General features: G+C 35.9%; 2 protein-coding genes across 3 annotated transcripts; one reads left to right on the top strand and one right to left on the bottom strand.

The window, feature by feature from the left end:
• Positions 1-11753: 11753 nt before the first annotated feature.
• Positions 11754-15888, top strand: LOC114260200 (putative carbohydrate esterase At4g34215). Of its 2 annotated transcripts, XM_028200254.2 has the most exons (3): positions 11754-12434; positions 12850-13054; positions 15501-15888. In XM_028200254.2, the coding sequence occupies exons 1-3, from the start codon at positions 11847-11849 to the stop codon at positions 15569-15571; spliced, it is 864 nt and encodes a 287-aa protein (XP_028056055.2). In that variant the 5' UTR covers positions 11754-11846; the 3' UTR covers positions 15572-15888. The 2 variants fall into 2 exon arrangements, with proteins under 2 accessions (XP_028056055.2, XP_028056054.2); XM_028200253.2 differs by lacking the exon at positions 15501-15888 and having other exon boundaries at positions 11757-12434; positions 12850-13248.
• On the bottom strand, positions 13851-15769 carry LOC114260199 (hyoscyamine 6-dioxygenase-like). The gene is made up of 4 exons (XM_028200251.2): positions 15524-15769; positions 15100-15350; positions 14587-14902; positions 13851-14451 (listed from the first exon to the last, which is right to left on the bottom strand). The coding sequence occupies exons 1-4, from the start codon at positions 15728-15730 to the stop codon at positions 14215-14217; spliced, it is 1011 nt and encodes a 336-aa protein (XP_028056052.2). The 5' UTR covers positions 15731-15769; the 3' UTR covers positions 13851-14214.
• Positions 15889-16743: the final 855 nt, after the last annotated feature.

The following is a 16743-nucleotide window of genomic DNA, read 5'->3' on the forward strand; positions in this document are numbered from 1 at the left end:
GAATGGAAATGAGAGCACATTACTATGGACTTCGTGGTCGAGCTACCACAGTCATTTTTTAAGAATGGTGCAATATGGGTAATAGTAGACCGATTGACGAAGTCGGCATATTTTCTGCCCATCAAAATCATGTACTCTCTTAATAAGTTTGCCACTTTATACATCAAGGAAATTATTCGTTTGCATGGTACCCCAGTTTCAATCGTGTCTGACCGAGACCCCCACTTCGTGTCTCACTTCTGGAACAAATTGCAGAAGGCTTTGGGGATTACACTGAAGTTTAGCATTGCTTATCACTAACAAACTGATGGGCAATCTGAAAGAACAATCCAGACTTTGGAAAACATGTTACGTATATGCATGTTGGATCTCAAAGGTAACTGGGATGAGCACCTCCCTTTAGTGCAATTCGCCTATAACAACAGCTACCAAGTAAGCATTGGAATGGCACCGTACAAAGCTTTGTATGGATGGAGATGTTGATCACCTCTGTGTTGGACGGAGGTCGGGGACAAGAAACTATTAGGCCCCGAGATCGTGTAAGTCACAAGTGAGAAAATCCAACTCATCTAACTACGAATTCGTACTGCTCAAAGCCACCAGAAAAGCTATGTAGATACACGAAGATGGGACTTGAAATTTCAAATAGGAGATTATGTGTTCCTTAAGATCTCACCAACGAAAGAAGTTATCTGATTTGGAAAGTAAGGAAAGTTAAACCCACGTTACATTGGGCCATTCGAGATACTAGAAAGGATTGGTCCTGTGACATATTGCCTCGCACTGCCACCTGAACTGTCCAATGTCTACAATGTGTTTCACGTTTCGATGCTTTGACCGTGTCTTCGAGATCTAGAGCATGTGGTTGATTACGAGGACCTTAAGGTTCAGGAAGATCTCTCGTATGAAGAACAACCGGTACAGATTCTAGACCGTCATAATCAAGTTCTCAGAAACAAGACTATACCTCTTGTAAAAATCTTGTGGAGAAATCATCGAGTCGAAGAAGCTACGTGGGAAACGAAAAGTCAAACGCAAGCCAAATACCCGCACCTCTTTGAAAACTAAGGTACGTCGAGTTTGAGGACAAACTTTTATTTATGAGGGGAGAATGTGACACCCTAAATATTTAATTAACACACAATCAACCACAATTATTAATAAGAATAATAATAATATGTAATAGTAAAACAAAATAATTAATATTATGATGGTATGCTATAAAGTATACTTTAATTTATAAATTAGAGTCAATGTAAAATTAAGGCAAAATAATAATAATAATAATAAAAAAGCTATACGTAAATTAATATGCCTTTATCAAATATATGATGTAGGAGATTTCCTTGGGGATTAAGTAAATCAATCATTAATGAGAGAAGATTTGGCAATTGTCTTAGAGAGATAGAATTGAGCCATCTAAGCAAATAGGAGAGACGAGTCATCAACCATGGGGTCATCATGACGGGGTGAGTCAGCACTAAGGAACGTGTACATAAAAGGGGAGGAGGGGGTTGTGAAAATAGTAAGGGAAAAAAAAGAAAAAAAAAAGATAGAAGCAAGAGAATACAGCAAAAATATGAGAGAAATAGTAAGACTCAATATTAAGGTGAGTTATATTATATCTTGAGTCACCATAATATATTTTATGTTTGTTTTGACTTACCATAATTTATTTTATACAAGTTATGTTTTATAAATTATATTAATATTTCAGTTATATGAATTAATTTCTGAACTCTATTTGTTTAAAATAAAACCAATGGATATGTTTGTTTAAATTTTAGAAAGTATTTGACTATAACCTTATAAACAATTATGTTTTGTAAGTACCACTACGGAAGCCCCACGCCTTGGGCGACTTAAATAACCATTGGCCTCTGTTTGGCCACTTTGTGGTTTTCTCTTTGTCATGGATCCATTAACTTTTGTTTTAACTGTCACTCCTGTGATCTCTGTTTTATTTTGTTATGTACCATGATTATGGTTATTTATTTACATAATTTCAGTATTCCAGTTTATGCCACTTTGAATAATTTTTTTATTTAAATTGAGTTATGTAAATATTTTAGCCTAACTAACTATCCATGGTTATTTTGTATTCCCTATACTCTCGGTATAATATTTCTTACTCTACTATGTGCTTATAGATGTTACCCTTTCAGGTGACGAAATGTGAGGAAAACCTATAACCTCATGTAGTGGAACCTGGACAAGAATTGATGTTGATCCATTTTTTTTTTTTTTCTTTTCTTCCTTTTATTTTATTTTATTTTACTGAGGGCCGGTCATTGCATAATAAAAAATAAAAAAATAAAAGCCCTATAGATGTATTTTCTTTTATCAAAATAATAGAATGGAATTAATTTTTGCATTTAATTATTTTCTTACTTCCATTTTGCCTTCGCCTGCGCTATTTAATTTATTAAGATTAGAATTAATTAGTAAGTTGCGATTCCAACCCTAAGCCCTTGGGGTTGGGTCGTGACAGAGATAGTTGCTGAGAGTGTTCCAAACCCAGAGGTTTCGAACCTTATTAGCTCTGCCCTTATTCTAGATCTTTTTGTACACTCTGGCCATTTATCTGTTGACGGTGATGACTTCGTTCCCGAGATTCCTCAGAATGGCCATGGGGTGAATGTATCACTTGCCTTGAGAACGTCCTTCTCAAATGGAGGTTGTCTCTAGGGGTTTATCTCATTTTGCTAAATCTTCATTGGTCGCACAGACTGGAGTTGCTGAGGGCTAAAAACATGGTAGTTGGCCTTAGATAGTTAGGCATTCTGCAAGTTTGCCCACTATAACTCAAACTGGTCTACTGTGGCAGAATCTTCTATGCCTTCTAGGAGGGTCCCCTTCTTGAATTAGTGAATATTTGCTAAGGCTACCCCCATACTTGTCCGCATTCAAGCGCTGCACCCGGAGACTTTTACTGCTTTTAATGTTCTAGGCTCAATGATGCAAACAGCGTTGCTAGAGTCTTTCGTTGGTTTTGTCTGTGATCTTGTCACCAAGAGAATTTTAACGACTTTAGGCAAGCTTATGGAAGGTGCTGAGGCAAACCTCACCGAGCTTGAGGGAAATGGCCTAAACTTGTCCTAGATGAAGACAAGGCTCCAGGTGGTTGACAAGTTCCTTTAGCACACTAGCCATGAACGCTTCTTTGGAGGAGATCATCAGAGATTGCGAGGGCACCTTGGAGTAACACCGTCAAAACCTGGCTCGGTTCAGGGAGAAGGATTTTGCTCTTATTGCTCAGCTGCCTTAGGATGTTGGTTTGACAAACTCATTGATGAAAGGTCTAATATGATGTAGTTCTCTTTTCGTTTTTTTCTTTCTTTGTCACAACTTCTTTTCAAACATTGTAATCATGTTCTGGAAGTTTGACTCTTATGAAAAGTATGGATGTTTGGTAGTACTTTTGAGTTTCATTTCATCAATTTCTTTACATTGCTTTTACATAGCTTCTAAAGATAAGCAATACTCTTGCCATGAACAAAACTTCATCATGACTAAGTCTTTACATGGATAAAATTTCATTAAGTATGGAAACTTTCTTCTCACTAAGTGTTGGGAAATATTAACAAAGACTTGAAACCATTTGCTATCAAAACTAAGGAAAATATTCCTTTACATACTTGGCATTTACAGGACCAGTTCTGAATCCATCATTTAGCCTCGGCAACTTGTAGTACCCATTGTTACTTGCCTCAGCAACTTTGTAAGGGCCTTCCTATCTTGGTGAGAACTTGAAGATTGGTTGTCTTCGCATAATCACATCCACTGTCTTCCATACCAAAACCTCCTCTTTAAACTGCATGTGCTGGACAGACTGATTGTAAGTGCGGCCTATGGGCTAATGGTACTAAGGTTTCTACCCGCTTCAATCAAGACTGAAAAGGTGGGTAGATTATAGTTCACTAAGAAAAGTTTGTAGTCGCGTATGTCACCCTCTACACATATGCTAACTAAATAAGCCTTATCCACTGGTTCGTGACAGTCAATGGCTTTGTCCTGGAATCGTTTGACATAAGCCAATATATGTCACAACCCGCTCCCCGTATCCAATGGTTAAGCATCGTGATGGCCAGTAACTGAAGTTACCTACGGCCAAATCTTAACAAATAAATAAACGTGAGTGAAAATAATATTTAAGTGAGGGTACCAAAATAATTATCGGAGCTTTTATTTTTATAACAAAATTTATTGACCAAAAAGGCCGATATTTACATATGAAGAATATAATTATAAATTCTATAAAATTGTTATGTGTATCTATTCCGCAGCCCCGCATCTAAGACTCTCCAAAAGCTATTTCTGAATTGCATTGTTTCTTAAAAATTAGTAAATAGCTATAAGCACATGGCAGAGTGAGAATATTATACTATGAGCATAATTATCATAGATAAGCTTTAGGTTCAAAATAGATAAAATAGAATACTTTTCTATTAAAGTAAATAAGTTACTCATATTATAACATAAATTTGTTTCAGAAATCATATGATATTATATGAAAATATATAACCATAATTACGGTGCAAAACAAAACAGAGGTCAATGGATTCATGACAATACAAAGGTACGGATTCAAGAGGTGGCTCGTATGGATTCTAGAGGTGGCTCCCACAATAGTGTAGCACTTAGTTCCGCACAATACTTTGCTCCGTACAGAACAAGGGTCAATAGATCCATGGCAAACAAAGGGCTACAACATGCCCAATCAGAAGCCAATGATTTATTTAAGTCCCCCAAGGCGTGGGACTCTCGTGGTGGTGCTTACAAAAAATAATTATTTACAAGATCATTGTCAAATATTTTTTAAAAATTAAACAAATATATCCATGGGTTTCAATTTAAGCAAATAAGGTTCAGAAAATAATCCACGTAATTGAAATATTAATATAATTTGTAAAATAATTATGGTAACTCAAAACATATGTAAAATATATTATGGTGACTCAATGTATAATATAACTTACCTTAATGTTAATTTTAACTTTTACCTTTTGTTCACTGCGACCCACTAAATACTCCAAACTAAACTCAAAGTTTTAAATATAAAAACAAACACTTAGAGAGCCAAGAGAGAGAATAAGAGAGTTTGGAACCTAATGATGATGCATACGGTGAAAATCCCTATATATAGGGGAGAAGGCGTGGGTAGCAAGAGAATTAAGGGGTACGCATCCTTCTTGTACAGAAAATGTTATATTTCACTGTATTTTGGTCTAGGAAAAATATAGAGAAAAATATAATAAAAATATCATAGTACTCAGAAAATAATATTGAATAATAATATAAAGTTAAAATTATTTTTTTGAAATCATTTATAATTAAATAATATTAATATAAAATTTAAGGGACAACTTAAGTTTTCGAGTTGCCCAAGTGTGAGGGTAGTGACTTTTTCTTGGACTTGGAAGAACTTCATATGAAACTTGTTCACCATCTCCTCCCAATTCTTGATCGAGTTGAAGGCTAAGTTCACATACTAACTGTAAGCCCTTTCAGTGAGCGATTTGGAAAACTCCCGAAAGCGCAGAGGGTGGTCACTACCATAGACACCAAGGGTTTCAATGAACCTCACCACATGTTCTCTGGCGTTCCTTGCTTCCCATCAAACTTCACAAACTCGGGTATCATATACCCAGCTGGATATGGCATGACCAGTATCTCTTGAGGATATGAGGGCTTCACATCTAGATCTCAGAGAGACGACAGTTGCTTCTTGTTATGCTCTTGCTCAAGCATAGCTGGACATCGGCTTTAGTAACGAAGTGAGAAAGCTAGTAAGGGCCAGTCTACCCCTGTGTAGCTGAACCAGCAGCATTGCCATTCACTTGAGGTATTGCTGGAGGCACCTAGATCGGAGCCTGATTCTCAGGGAGTGGGTTACGCACTGGGTTTGGGACTGCTACAGGTGGAGGCGCCTGTGCTGGAACTGGCCTGGACGCCATGGCCATAATAGTTTCAGTGAGAGTTTGCAAAGCTGCTAGGATCTCCCTCTGCGTATCCTGAAGTGATTGGATTGTCTCAACCACAACACCATGGTCATGGTCCTCAACATGTGCTGCTCTGCCATTTGAAGAGGGGTTGCTGAACTTCATCTTCTGCCATTTTTTCCAATGAAGTGTGTAAGCCATTGCGGGTATGAACCATCAACAAAGCAGTCTCTCCAACGGAATCACTAGAAATGTAGGGGGTTTCAAGGTTAGAAAGGTGATTAGAGAAGCAAAACTATGCTAATGGTCGAACAATGGTGGAATGACTGAAGAATGAGCAGCAGCAACTGTCTGGAAGGTTGGAGAGTGAGCAGCTGGGTGAGGGTGAAGCAAGTAGCTCAAGAAGAAATGTATGCCAGTGCACAAATGGGCAGCATCTCCCCAAAATTTCCAAAATTCCTCTCTTTGAACCTTGGGAAATGGGTCCTATTTATAGGCTTTTCCTTGTTATCAAGAGGACACCAAGTGGCCAAATAGAGAGAAGACAGGTGTCCCTAAGAATCACATAGAATATTCTGCCTTGAGCCACCAGGTTAAAGGTGGCACATATCCCTCTGCATGTACTGTGTACTATCTGTTTGCCTTCGCAACTATCTTTTTGAGTCTCAGCAAGTGTAGTTACGACGGGAGTGTTTGGCACTGCAACTCCCTTTTGAGCCTCAGCAAGTACAGTTGAGGCGGGAGTGTTTGCCGCTACACTTGCCTTCTCAGCCCGAACCTCAGCAAGTGCACTTGTAGCGGTAAACCTTGCTGCTGCACTTGCCTTCTCAATTCTATTTAGCCAGTACATGCATTTTCAGGACTCCATCAACTTGTTATCGGCTATGTTCGTGTTCACCTCAGTAAAGCCTTTACCCTTAGCCACCTAATCACAAACTCCTCAGCTTTCTAGGGCTAAGGCCACAACCAAGCCTGTTATCAGTCATGTTGTGCCTTAGTACCAAGCCCGAGGGGGCTAAGAACACATCCCTTTCAACAACTAAGGTGGGTCTATGACCTGGGTAAATAGAAAGGGATGTGTTCGGGCTGACCTACTCCCATCTTCGTGGGATTGTTGCGGTATACTGGTATCTCTATGCTTGCTATCAGCTCCAACCAGTAAGCCTTGGGACTTGCTATCAGTGCCAAGCTAGTGAGCTTCGGGGCCTGCTATTAGCGTCGAACTAGTGAGCTTCGGGGCTTGCTGTCAGGGGTGAGCTAAAAATGAATTTGGGGCCTACTATCAGCTCTAGGCTAGTAATGTCTTGGGGCCTGCTATCAGAGCCAAACATTAACCCCTACTTGTGGAGGGGAAACTTCTCTCAAAGGCTACTATCACCTTGCCGGGGTGTTTCCTCCGTAAGTTAGTTGTTGCAGCCATAGTTGTTGCGGTTGTAGTTGCTATGGCAATCATTTCCCGCGTCAAATTCAAATGGCGGAACTACCAATATTAGAGATGGCGGCGCTGACAAAATGCCTCCGCAACTTGGTCGCTACAAGTGTTGCCTTTGCAACTTAGTTGCTTCAATTTTCTCATTCCGTCAGTAATTTCAGATGGTGGCGAAACCAACAATATTAGGAATGGCGGCTGTAGCGACAATACTTGGAATGGTGGCGTTGAGACAAAGTACATCCGCAACTTGACCGTTGCAAGTGTTGTCTCTGCAACTTAGTTGCTTCGGTTTTCTGTTCCCCTCAGCAACTTCAGATGGCGGTGAAACTGAATATACTATGAATGACGACTGTACCAACAATACTTGGAATTGTGGCATTGAGACAAAGTACCTCCGCAACTTGACCGCTGCAAGTGTTGCCTCTGCAAGTTAGTTACTTCGGTTTTCTATTTCCCTCAGCAACTTTAGATGGTGGCGGAACCGACAATACTAGGAATAGCGGCTATGCCGACAATACTTGGAATGTCGTCATTGAGACAAAGTACCTCTGTAACTTGATCGCTACAAGTGTTGCCTCCATAACTTGACTTAGGCATTTTTCTTCATAAAGTTTGTTCGGACCTTTGGCGGGTCAGACCTACTCTGGCACATTGCTGACCCACTTTTCTTGGGTTTTGGCCCATGCTTCTTTAATCATTCCTAGTCACCTAACAGGAGCGACCTCCGCACTTAGGTTCATACTTGATTTGTAGCACCAGCGTTGTTTTATGGGTCATGCATTTATTATTAATAAAAGCACTGCAGGCACCCCATAATGGAGTGGGGTATGGGGTGCCTGTGGTACAGCAATGGTGCTATACTCTGAAAATGGCACGATTTTATTTTTTTTTATTTTTTTTAAGGTGAATTTACGTATAAGTCTCAATAGATGGGTTTATTATCTAATAGATCCTATGATAATTAATGATATTTTTCATCAAACACTATTAAAAAAAAGTAACTAATTGTTAATTTTAAAAATAGTTTAAAAATTGAATAATGTTAGAGACCCCAAAAGTTCTGCCAAAATTTCTATCAAATGTCTCACATGGGTGTGGTACCCATACCATGTGGGTTCTATGTGGGTCCCACACCTATGTGAGATATTTGATAAAAATTTTGGTAGAATTTTTGCGATCTCTAGCATTTTTGTTAAAAAATTTGTCACAGAAAAGTGACACTAATTATAAATTTTAGTTACAGTTTAAAAAGATCGTCACAAAAAGCGTCACTAATTTTTTTAATTTTCAACGACAATTAAAAAATTCGTTACAGAAAAACGTCACTAATTATAAGTTTTAATGATAATTTATAAAAATTGTGACAAAAAAAGTCACTAATTATCAATTTTTAGCGACTTGCAAAAAATCGTCACAAAAAATTATTTTTTGTGATAATTTTACTAGGACATAATTTTAATAAGAAAAATTAAGTCAAACTATTATGACCTATTGATAATTTATCTTCTTTTTTTTTTAATTAGTTAAAAAATGGTTCTGTGCATGCACGGCCACTTCAAAAATTTTAACTTCTTGCTCTTATTTCTTCATTTATATTTAGGGTGGTTTGGGATGTTCTAAATAAGTGCACCTTTTGAATTTTTATAAAAAGATGTATAAAAAAATAGAGAAGAGATGTTGATTGATATGACCCAAAAAAGATAAAAATATAAACTTATTTAGGGAATGACAAACAAGGCCTTAATTATATATGTATTTTATTTTTTAAATTTTTTTTGAACAACACCAATAATATGTATAAGAAAATTAATTTAAAAGTATTCAGAATGTAAATATATGAATGAGATTTACATCAATGATAAAATCTACACCGTAAATTATACTTCGCCCATTTTATGTTTGGCTATTTTTTATTTTGACACTTTTATTTTTATTTTTATTTTTTTACTTTGGCTCCTTTTATATTGAGAAATTTTTTCCATCAAAGATAAATCTATATGGTAATTATACTTTGCCCCTTTTATATTCATAAATTTTTTCCATCAATGATAAATCTATATGGTAATTAGAGCATCTCCAATGGTAGTAGGCATTTTACCTATCTAAATATTACTATAAAGTATACATTTTATTTTGCCTATCAACGATTTCATGTTTCTGCCCCAACCATGCTCTTTATTTTAGCTATTCATCCAAATACTATTAACTTTATAGAATGCCACGTCAGCAACAAAGATGGAGGGAAATAATCTTAATGATTAAATATATTTTGCCTAGCCTTGAAGGCTAGCTACATGTAGCTAGTGAATGTGAACTGAGCCAAAATGCCTAAGCATATGCCTAGTGCATTGGAGTTGAAAAAAGTGAGTCACATTAGGCATTTTGACTAACAAGCATCATATGCCTAGTGGGTTGGAGATGCTCTTATACTTTGCCCTTTTTATGTTTAGCCATTTTTTCACTTTGACTCATTTATTTATTTATACTTTGGGCATTTTTTTTCCCTTGGCTCCTTTTAAATTCAGAATTTTTTTCCCGTTTTTCTTGTATTAAAAATTAGGGTCATGTTAATGACAATTTAACAAATTTTTAGCAAGAAAAAAAATGTGTCAAAAAATTTAGGATCTCAATACAATTTTTACACATATTAAAATATTTTTATATATTTTAATATACTTTATACACATTTTAATATATTTTTTTATAAGTCTATTAATGTTACACACAAAAATGTAAGTGTAAATTTTATGGTGTAAGGTACATTCAAAATAAATATAATTCATATATTTTAAATTCTAAATATTTTTTTATATTTACAAAAATATTATGCACCAAAAAGCAGTATTCAAAATTTAAATATTTCAGAAATTTTCTTTAAAGAGAAGAGTAAAAAAAATTCTAAACATAAAAAAAGGCCAAAGTAAAAAAAATAAAAATAAAATAATTAAAAGGGTCATAATGAAAAAATGACCAAACAGGACGGAGTATAATTTACCATGTAAATTTATTATTGATGTAAATCTTATTCATATATTTATATTCTGAATATTTTTAAATTAACTTTCTTATACATAATATATTGGTGTTATACTAATGCTATTCATCTAAAGAAACAAAAATACATATATAATTAAATATAAATTAAGAAATAATAGCAAAGATAAAAGAAATAAAACAAACCGTGCCCTTTTCGGAGCACATGCGGTGTTGGAGAATTATTGTTAATAGAGAATGTGTTGCAAGATGAGATGAGGTGTTGGGAGATGAGATGGAATCTGGAGCAATGTGGGTTTGTTTGTTTGTTTTACTCTTGTTTTGATCAACATGCTTTTATAGGAACATTTTTTTAATTTATTTTTAAATTTTAAAATGTCATAATTTTTCAATACAAATTCATTTTTGAAAATTATTCGATGAGATCTCAAATAAGATCTTAATTGAATATAAAATTATGTAAAATTAAAGAATTAAAAATATCACTCTTTTTTTTCTCTTTTTTTTTTTGTTTTTTTTTTTTTTTTTGTTTTTGTATTTTAAAGTGTCAATTTTTTTCACTTCAACAATTTCACATTTCAAAAAATGTTGCCGTGAGACTCCTGTGAATGTTCTAGTAAGTGAAAACTATAATTGTGAATATTTATATTAATACAACATTACGAATTCTTGAAAAGTATGAAAGTTTAATATTCACACTCTCTAAAATTTAATATTATTCTAATTTATTAGTGTGAATATTTTCACTTCTAAAAAATTTACATTATTTTTGTTCATATAAAGTGTGAACATTTACATAATTTTATATTATATAAATATGTATATTATTATATAATGTACACAACTCATTTAGTGTCCAAGTCTTGTTTCTATTTAATTTTTTTTTTTTAAAAAAAAAAACAGATAGATGGGAGGAATGAGACTTGAACCTTGAGCCTAATAAATAAAATTCTTACCTCATAAGCAATATGTAATACATAATAAATATTTTGTTTTAGTTTCACTTATTTGAATTTCACATGTCACTTGTGTTAGCTGCTAGTGTGTGTATATATATATATATGTGTGTGTGTGTGTGAAGGAAGAAATATATGGGATAATAGCACCATAAAGATCAAATTTTGAATAGCTTAAGCATTAAACAAACTATTATTAGTCGGGTAAGTGGTAAGTGAAGAGTATTGTTATTTAGACGCAAAAATTAGATCCGTATTTTAGATTTAGTGATGCATCATGAAAATGATTAGTTGATAGTAGTTAAATAATTTATAATTATCAACCGATCATCTTTTTGATCCATCATTAAATCTAAAAAGTGGATTTAAAAAATTAAATTTGTATATATTTTTTGGTGAGTAAAATAATGGGGTGGAATCAGCTTGTTTTTTAAGAAGGCCAAGTCCCCCACTTCAAACCAATTGCATTTGAATGGGAGTTGAGGCAGACATACGAAAGAAGCCGCAAAGCAAAGCAAAGAGATGCTTGCTTTTGTCTTGTTGATGCTTCTGGCATACGCCGGTTTGGTATTCCCTACTTCTTCCCAGGACAACAACAAGAACATTTTCATTTTGGCCGGACAAAGCAACATGTCCGGCCGAGGCGGCATTAATAACGTCACTTGGGACGGTGTCGTGCCGCCTCAATGTCAACCTAACCCGGCAATCCTCCGACTCAGCTCAGACCTCAACTGGGTGGAGGCAAGCGAGCCCCTCCATAAGGACATTGATGTGAACGTTACTTGCGGGGTTGGACCTGGAATGGTGTTTGCCAATACAGTGTTGAACAACAAGGACTCCAGCATCGGGGGGGTTGTGGGATTGGTGCCTTGTGCGATCGGGGGGACCAAGATGAGCGAGTGGGGCCGTGGAACTCACCTTTACAACCAGTTGGTGGGCAGGGCTAGTGCAGCCTTGCAAGATGGTGGATCGATCCAAGCACTACTGTGGTATCAGGGTGAGAGCGACACTGTGAGTCCTGAGGACGCTGCTTTGTACAAGGGCCGACTTGAGAGATTCTTCATGGACCTGCGTGATGATCTGCAATCTCCACTGCTACCCATTTTTCAGGTACATACACACATTAGTAGTAGTCTTCTAGTTGCTTTTTGTTTTTTTCCTTTTATTACAGGACCCCGACTAATTATTGAATGGAAAATGATACAAAAAATCCACTTTTTAGATCCACTTTCTAGACATTTGTCAAGAAGATAATTGGTTGATAATTATCAATCAATTATATTCTTCACACATCACTGGGTCTTGAAAGTGAGTTTAACTTCTAGGTTTAAATAGCAATGCTCTTATTGAATACATTTAGTACCCTGAGCCCCATTTGGATTCCAATTCATGTCATATAAAGTAGTCATGTCATGGGTAATCTTTTTGAATAATCTTGGTTGGGTTGAACTCATTTAAGGTGTAGCCCAACTGCTTCAAAAGTTTGAAATTGATTTTTGGTTGATGACACATATATATGGGTTAGGTGGCATTGGCATCAGGACTGGGGCCTTATATTGAGAAAGTGAGAGAAGCTCAGTTGGGAATAGATCTTACCAATGTGAAATGTGTGGATGCCAAGGGACTGCAGCTGGAACCAGATCATGTGCACCTTACCACTCAAGCCGAGGTTCAACTGGGGGAGATGTTGGCCGATGCATTCCTCCACAGTCTGCCTACCCCAATCCAGAGTACTGCCCCCAAAACATCTCACAATTTTTTTATTTTTTCGACCTTTTCTATAGTCCTCATCATGTTTAGATATTTGAATTTCATAGTTGAGCAGGATATCATTTGATTGTACTAACTTATTAATCAGGGCAAATGAAATTTTGTCCAGTAAAGTTTTATTGCATGACATATAGTCTTTCTCTTAAATTTCAAAGTTTATTTGTTGTTAGTAGTTTTGTTGTGGTGGTGATTCACAATTCTTTTCAATTTTTTGTCCCGGAGTCCTAAAAAAAATTAGCGCATTTACATGTGTAGACCTCGTCAAAGAACACTCACAAGGGCACACATTTTTTCCATTTTTTAAATAAAATTTTCCAAAGGCAATGGTGAATAATGAACTCCATCTCCACAAACTAGCAATGTTATAGCAGGTCCAGCAATTTACTGCTCATCTACCCCAATGATTTGAATAGAGAAAGGAACATCTCTCCAACTTCATTTAATTTTTACTGTAATAGATAATGGCTTATCACCAACCCAATGATCCAGCCAAAGATTGGGAATGAAGAATTCCCCACATTTCCAGCTCAATTTGATTTTAATTTTTCTTTTTCCTGACCATGGAAGTTTGTTGAGTTCATAATTCTTTATTGCAATTATATTACCAAAATTTCCTCAAATCCATTAAAATTCAATGGATTTAGAACTTCAAATTTTTAACCAGCAATGTTTTGCCCAGTACTTCGTGAGTTATGAACTTGTGACTTTGATATATACTTACATATATAGATTCTGTTATTATGAAGAGGATCACAATTCTTATAACAAGGTAGTCATTAGATATGCAATGAAAATCATCCATTAAATACATGGGACGGGGAGGATCAAAGTCCGGTTTTTATTAGATAAAAGTAGTGGAAGAATGATCCATAACTTTGGAACTCTGCTAGTTTATTCACAAAGTAACATTTGATAGGTAACTAATATTGGTTTATACAAAACAAAGTTCACATAGGAAAAAGTATATTTTACTCAAGTTTGCCACATCTCATTGCAATTAAAGCCCTTTTGAATGAGCATTTTTTGGGTTGAGCTGCTTCATCAGACAGAAGTGTATTATGGGCTTCTGTTATTTGATTTGCTTTTTCCTTCAAAACGCCGTAACTTAAGCTTGGAGCTATCAGGACTCCAGTGTTGCGTCGTTGGGGTCCCGAGCCTTGGGCATGCAAGTGTCAACGTACTCTTTGCATTGAACAGCTTGGAACATCGAGGGATTGCATGCACTAACAAGTGCTTTTGCAGGTTCTATGATGCATTCTTCAGATGGATTAATTAAAGTGACTATGGACGTCCTAGAAACACTTGAATTTGTCACTGCTCGATGTTTAATACTTGTCAGCTTCCCATTGCTGATTATCTGCATCCAAGCAAAACAGAATTTGAATTTAGCTGAAAATATTTAGTCAGGCAGAGTGATTGCACTTTCTTGGATAGAATTGTAAGGGACAATAATATGTAGGCTACCTAGATTAAGCACAAAGTGGAGATCTACCTCTAGCTGGCTGCCTATGTTGATAACAAATGCATTAGGGACATGTTTAACACCAACCCACTGCCCATCCTTGAGGATCTGAAGCCCATACTCGTCCTGTTGAAGTAAGGTTAAGAGGTTGGTGTCGTAGTGTCCACGTACTCCCAAGACCAAACTTGGGTTTGGACATGGCGGATAATGATTAACTATCATTCCCTGGAATTTGCTTAGGTCACCTGCAAAATACCCCACGTCAACTCCCAATCCTTCACAAATAAGATCCAAAATCCTCAAGCCTAACTTCCTCACTTCCACTGAATATGTCCCAACAACCTCTCTGAAAATAAAATTAACAAAAATTTGTCAGTCAGTTATACAACTCAACTCAATGAGCCCAAATCCCAATTAGTAATCCCCAAGAGAGGAAAAAAAAAAAGAAGATAATTCAAAATTTTCTTTTGCTGCCACACAGAAGTATTATGCAACAAGAAGACCAGACAGATTTAAGTGGCCTAGTGGGGTTGCAGGGTTTACCGGTATCTGGCTGGCTTTTCTGGCCAAGTTTCAATGTGATCCTCTAAAGGGTGGCAATCTTGTCTTACTGAATCCTTCCAGTAGTTGTGATTAATAACAGAGTGACAAAAACTGCCTGTGAAGAGTCTGAAGCTCTTACTCATGTCCTCGGAATAGTAAGTTGCCTTGTCTTCTTCAGGCATGTCAAAGAACTCCTTGAACAGACTCATTGTGTCGTCCATTAGTTCTTTTAATAGTCCATGGTTGATCACCTGTTTTATGAATTATTGTACTAGTCAATGGCATCATTTGGTTGGTGTTAAAAAAGTAAATACATTTTCAAGAGCTAAATACTTGTAAATTGTATCAAAATGTTGTCTTAAGAGCTTTCCAATAAAATATGTATGTGTTTGTGTATTTAGGTAAGCATGGATTTACAACGAACCTGAAACATTCCAAAATCCTGGCTACCTATCATAATTTGCTTAATTGAATCAGCTCTGTCATGACCGTCTACTTGTTGTAGATCAACCACTGGAATGCCTTTGCACAAAGGCACTGCAAGGTCTCCAGGTCTTTCTTCAGATGAGCAAACAAAGTTTTCTGGCACGGTGTGAACATTCTTGGACCAGCTTGAAACAAGAGCTGACATTCTCTTCAAGTGAAATTATCTTCACACATGTGAATACATGAGAAGAGGCTGATAAACCTGGGTTTTTATAATGGATTTCCAGCTTTGTCTATTGCAATAATGGTATGAAATTATAATTCAAACAAAGATCACTTTCCCCATTGAATACATTAGTGTTATGTTTGGATGGATTTTGGATTTATCAAGGAGGGGGAAGTGAAATACATTAATTGCATGCAAAGCATTTTGACAAAGATGGATTCTTAAAAAACTGTATCTCAATCAACTCTTCAACTCTAGCATTATTTAATTGTCTGAAAGGAAATGCCTTTCCAAATGTTTAGTCTATGATCATGTTTTGCAACTTGAATTGAACACAACTTAGAGATATAAAACCAGTAATACAAGTGGCCTAATAGCTCGCCTAACCAGTTTCTTATTTGGATTTAACATAACTATTTTACTCTGACTACCCAAAAAAAAATATATGGAATATCTAAAATCATTTGGATTGTGAAATTTTTTTTCTTATTTTCATGGAATTCAAGTTTGCCATGTGTTTGGTGTAAGGCTTTTTTTTTTTTTTTTTTTTTTTTTTTTTTTTTTTGTGTGTGTGTGTGTGTGTGTGTTAAACTTGCATTTAAATGATTTTTACTATCTCACTGATAAAGCAATTGTCTCAAGAATAATGGAGATGATCGTCGTCATCATGATGTTTACAAGGTTTTTGTTAAAGAAATATAAATTTAAGGATGTTCTTAGTGGTACCAAAAAAATATCAAATAAAATGATGATGATCATGATGACAATAAAAATGAACAAGCTTCTATGTCCCTGGCAACAATTATAAGAAAATCCTCAATTTAACACACACACCCCCGCCCCCCCTAAAAAAAAAGAAACTAAATGTGGAATAAGCTTTTAAATGTTTTTTTTTAAATTTCGTTTTTGAGTTCTTTTGGTTTTGGGGTGGAAGGAAGGGAGGAGGGGGTTATGAAGCCCTACTAACAAGATGCAGTTTCAGAAAACAACAA

This window comes from Camellia sinensis, chromosome 12, assembly GCF_055761805.1.
Source record: "Camellia sinensis isolate YWXY chromosome 12, ASM5576180v1, whole genome shotgun sequence".
In the NCBI taxonomy this organism is placed as follows: Eukaryota; Viridiplantae; Streptophyta; class Magnoliopsida; order Ericales; family Theaceae; genus Camellia; species Camellia sinensis.

What these genes read in the sequence shown, in the direction of transcription:
- LOC114260200 (XM_028200253.2), top strand. Translation starts at nt 11,847, where the DNA reads ATGCTTGCTTTTGTCTTGTTGATGCTTCTGGCATACGCCGGTTTGGTA. An exon ending in CACTGCTACCCATTTTTCAG is followed by an intron (nt 12,435 to 12,849) that starts GTACATACACAC and finishes TATATGGGTTAG; the next exon opens with GTGGCATTGGCATCAGGACT.
- LOC114260199 (XM_028200251.2), bottom strand. Translation starts at nt 15,730, where the DNA reads ATGTCAGCTCTTGTTTCAAGCTGGTCCAAGAATGTTCACACCGTGCCA. An exon ending in GAAAAGCCAGCCAGATACCG is followed by an intron (nt 14,903 to 15,099) that starts GTAAACCCTGCA and finishes TTTTATTTTCAG; the next exon opens with AGAGGTTGTTGGGACATATT. An exon ending in ACATAGGCAGCCAGCTAGAG is followed by an intron (nt 14,452 to 14,586) that starts GTAGATCTCCAC and finishes GCTTGGATGCAG; the next exon opens with ATAATCAGCAATGGGAAGCT.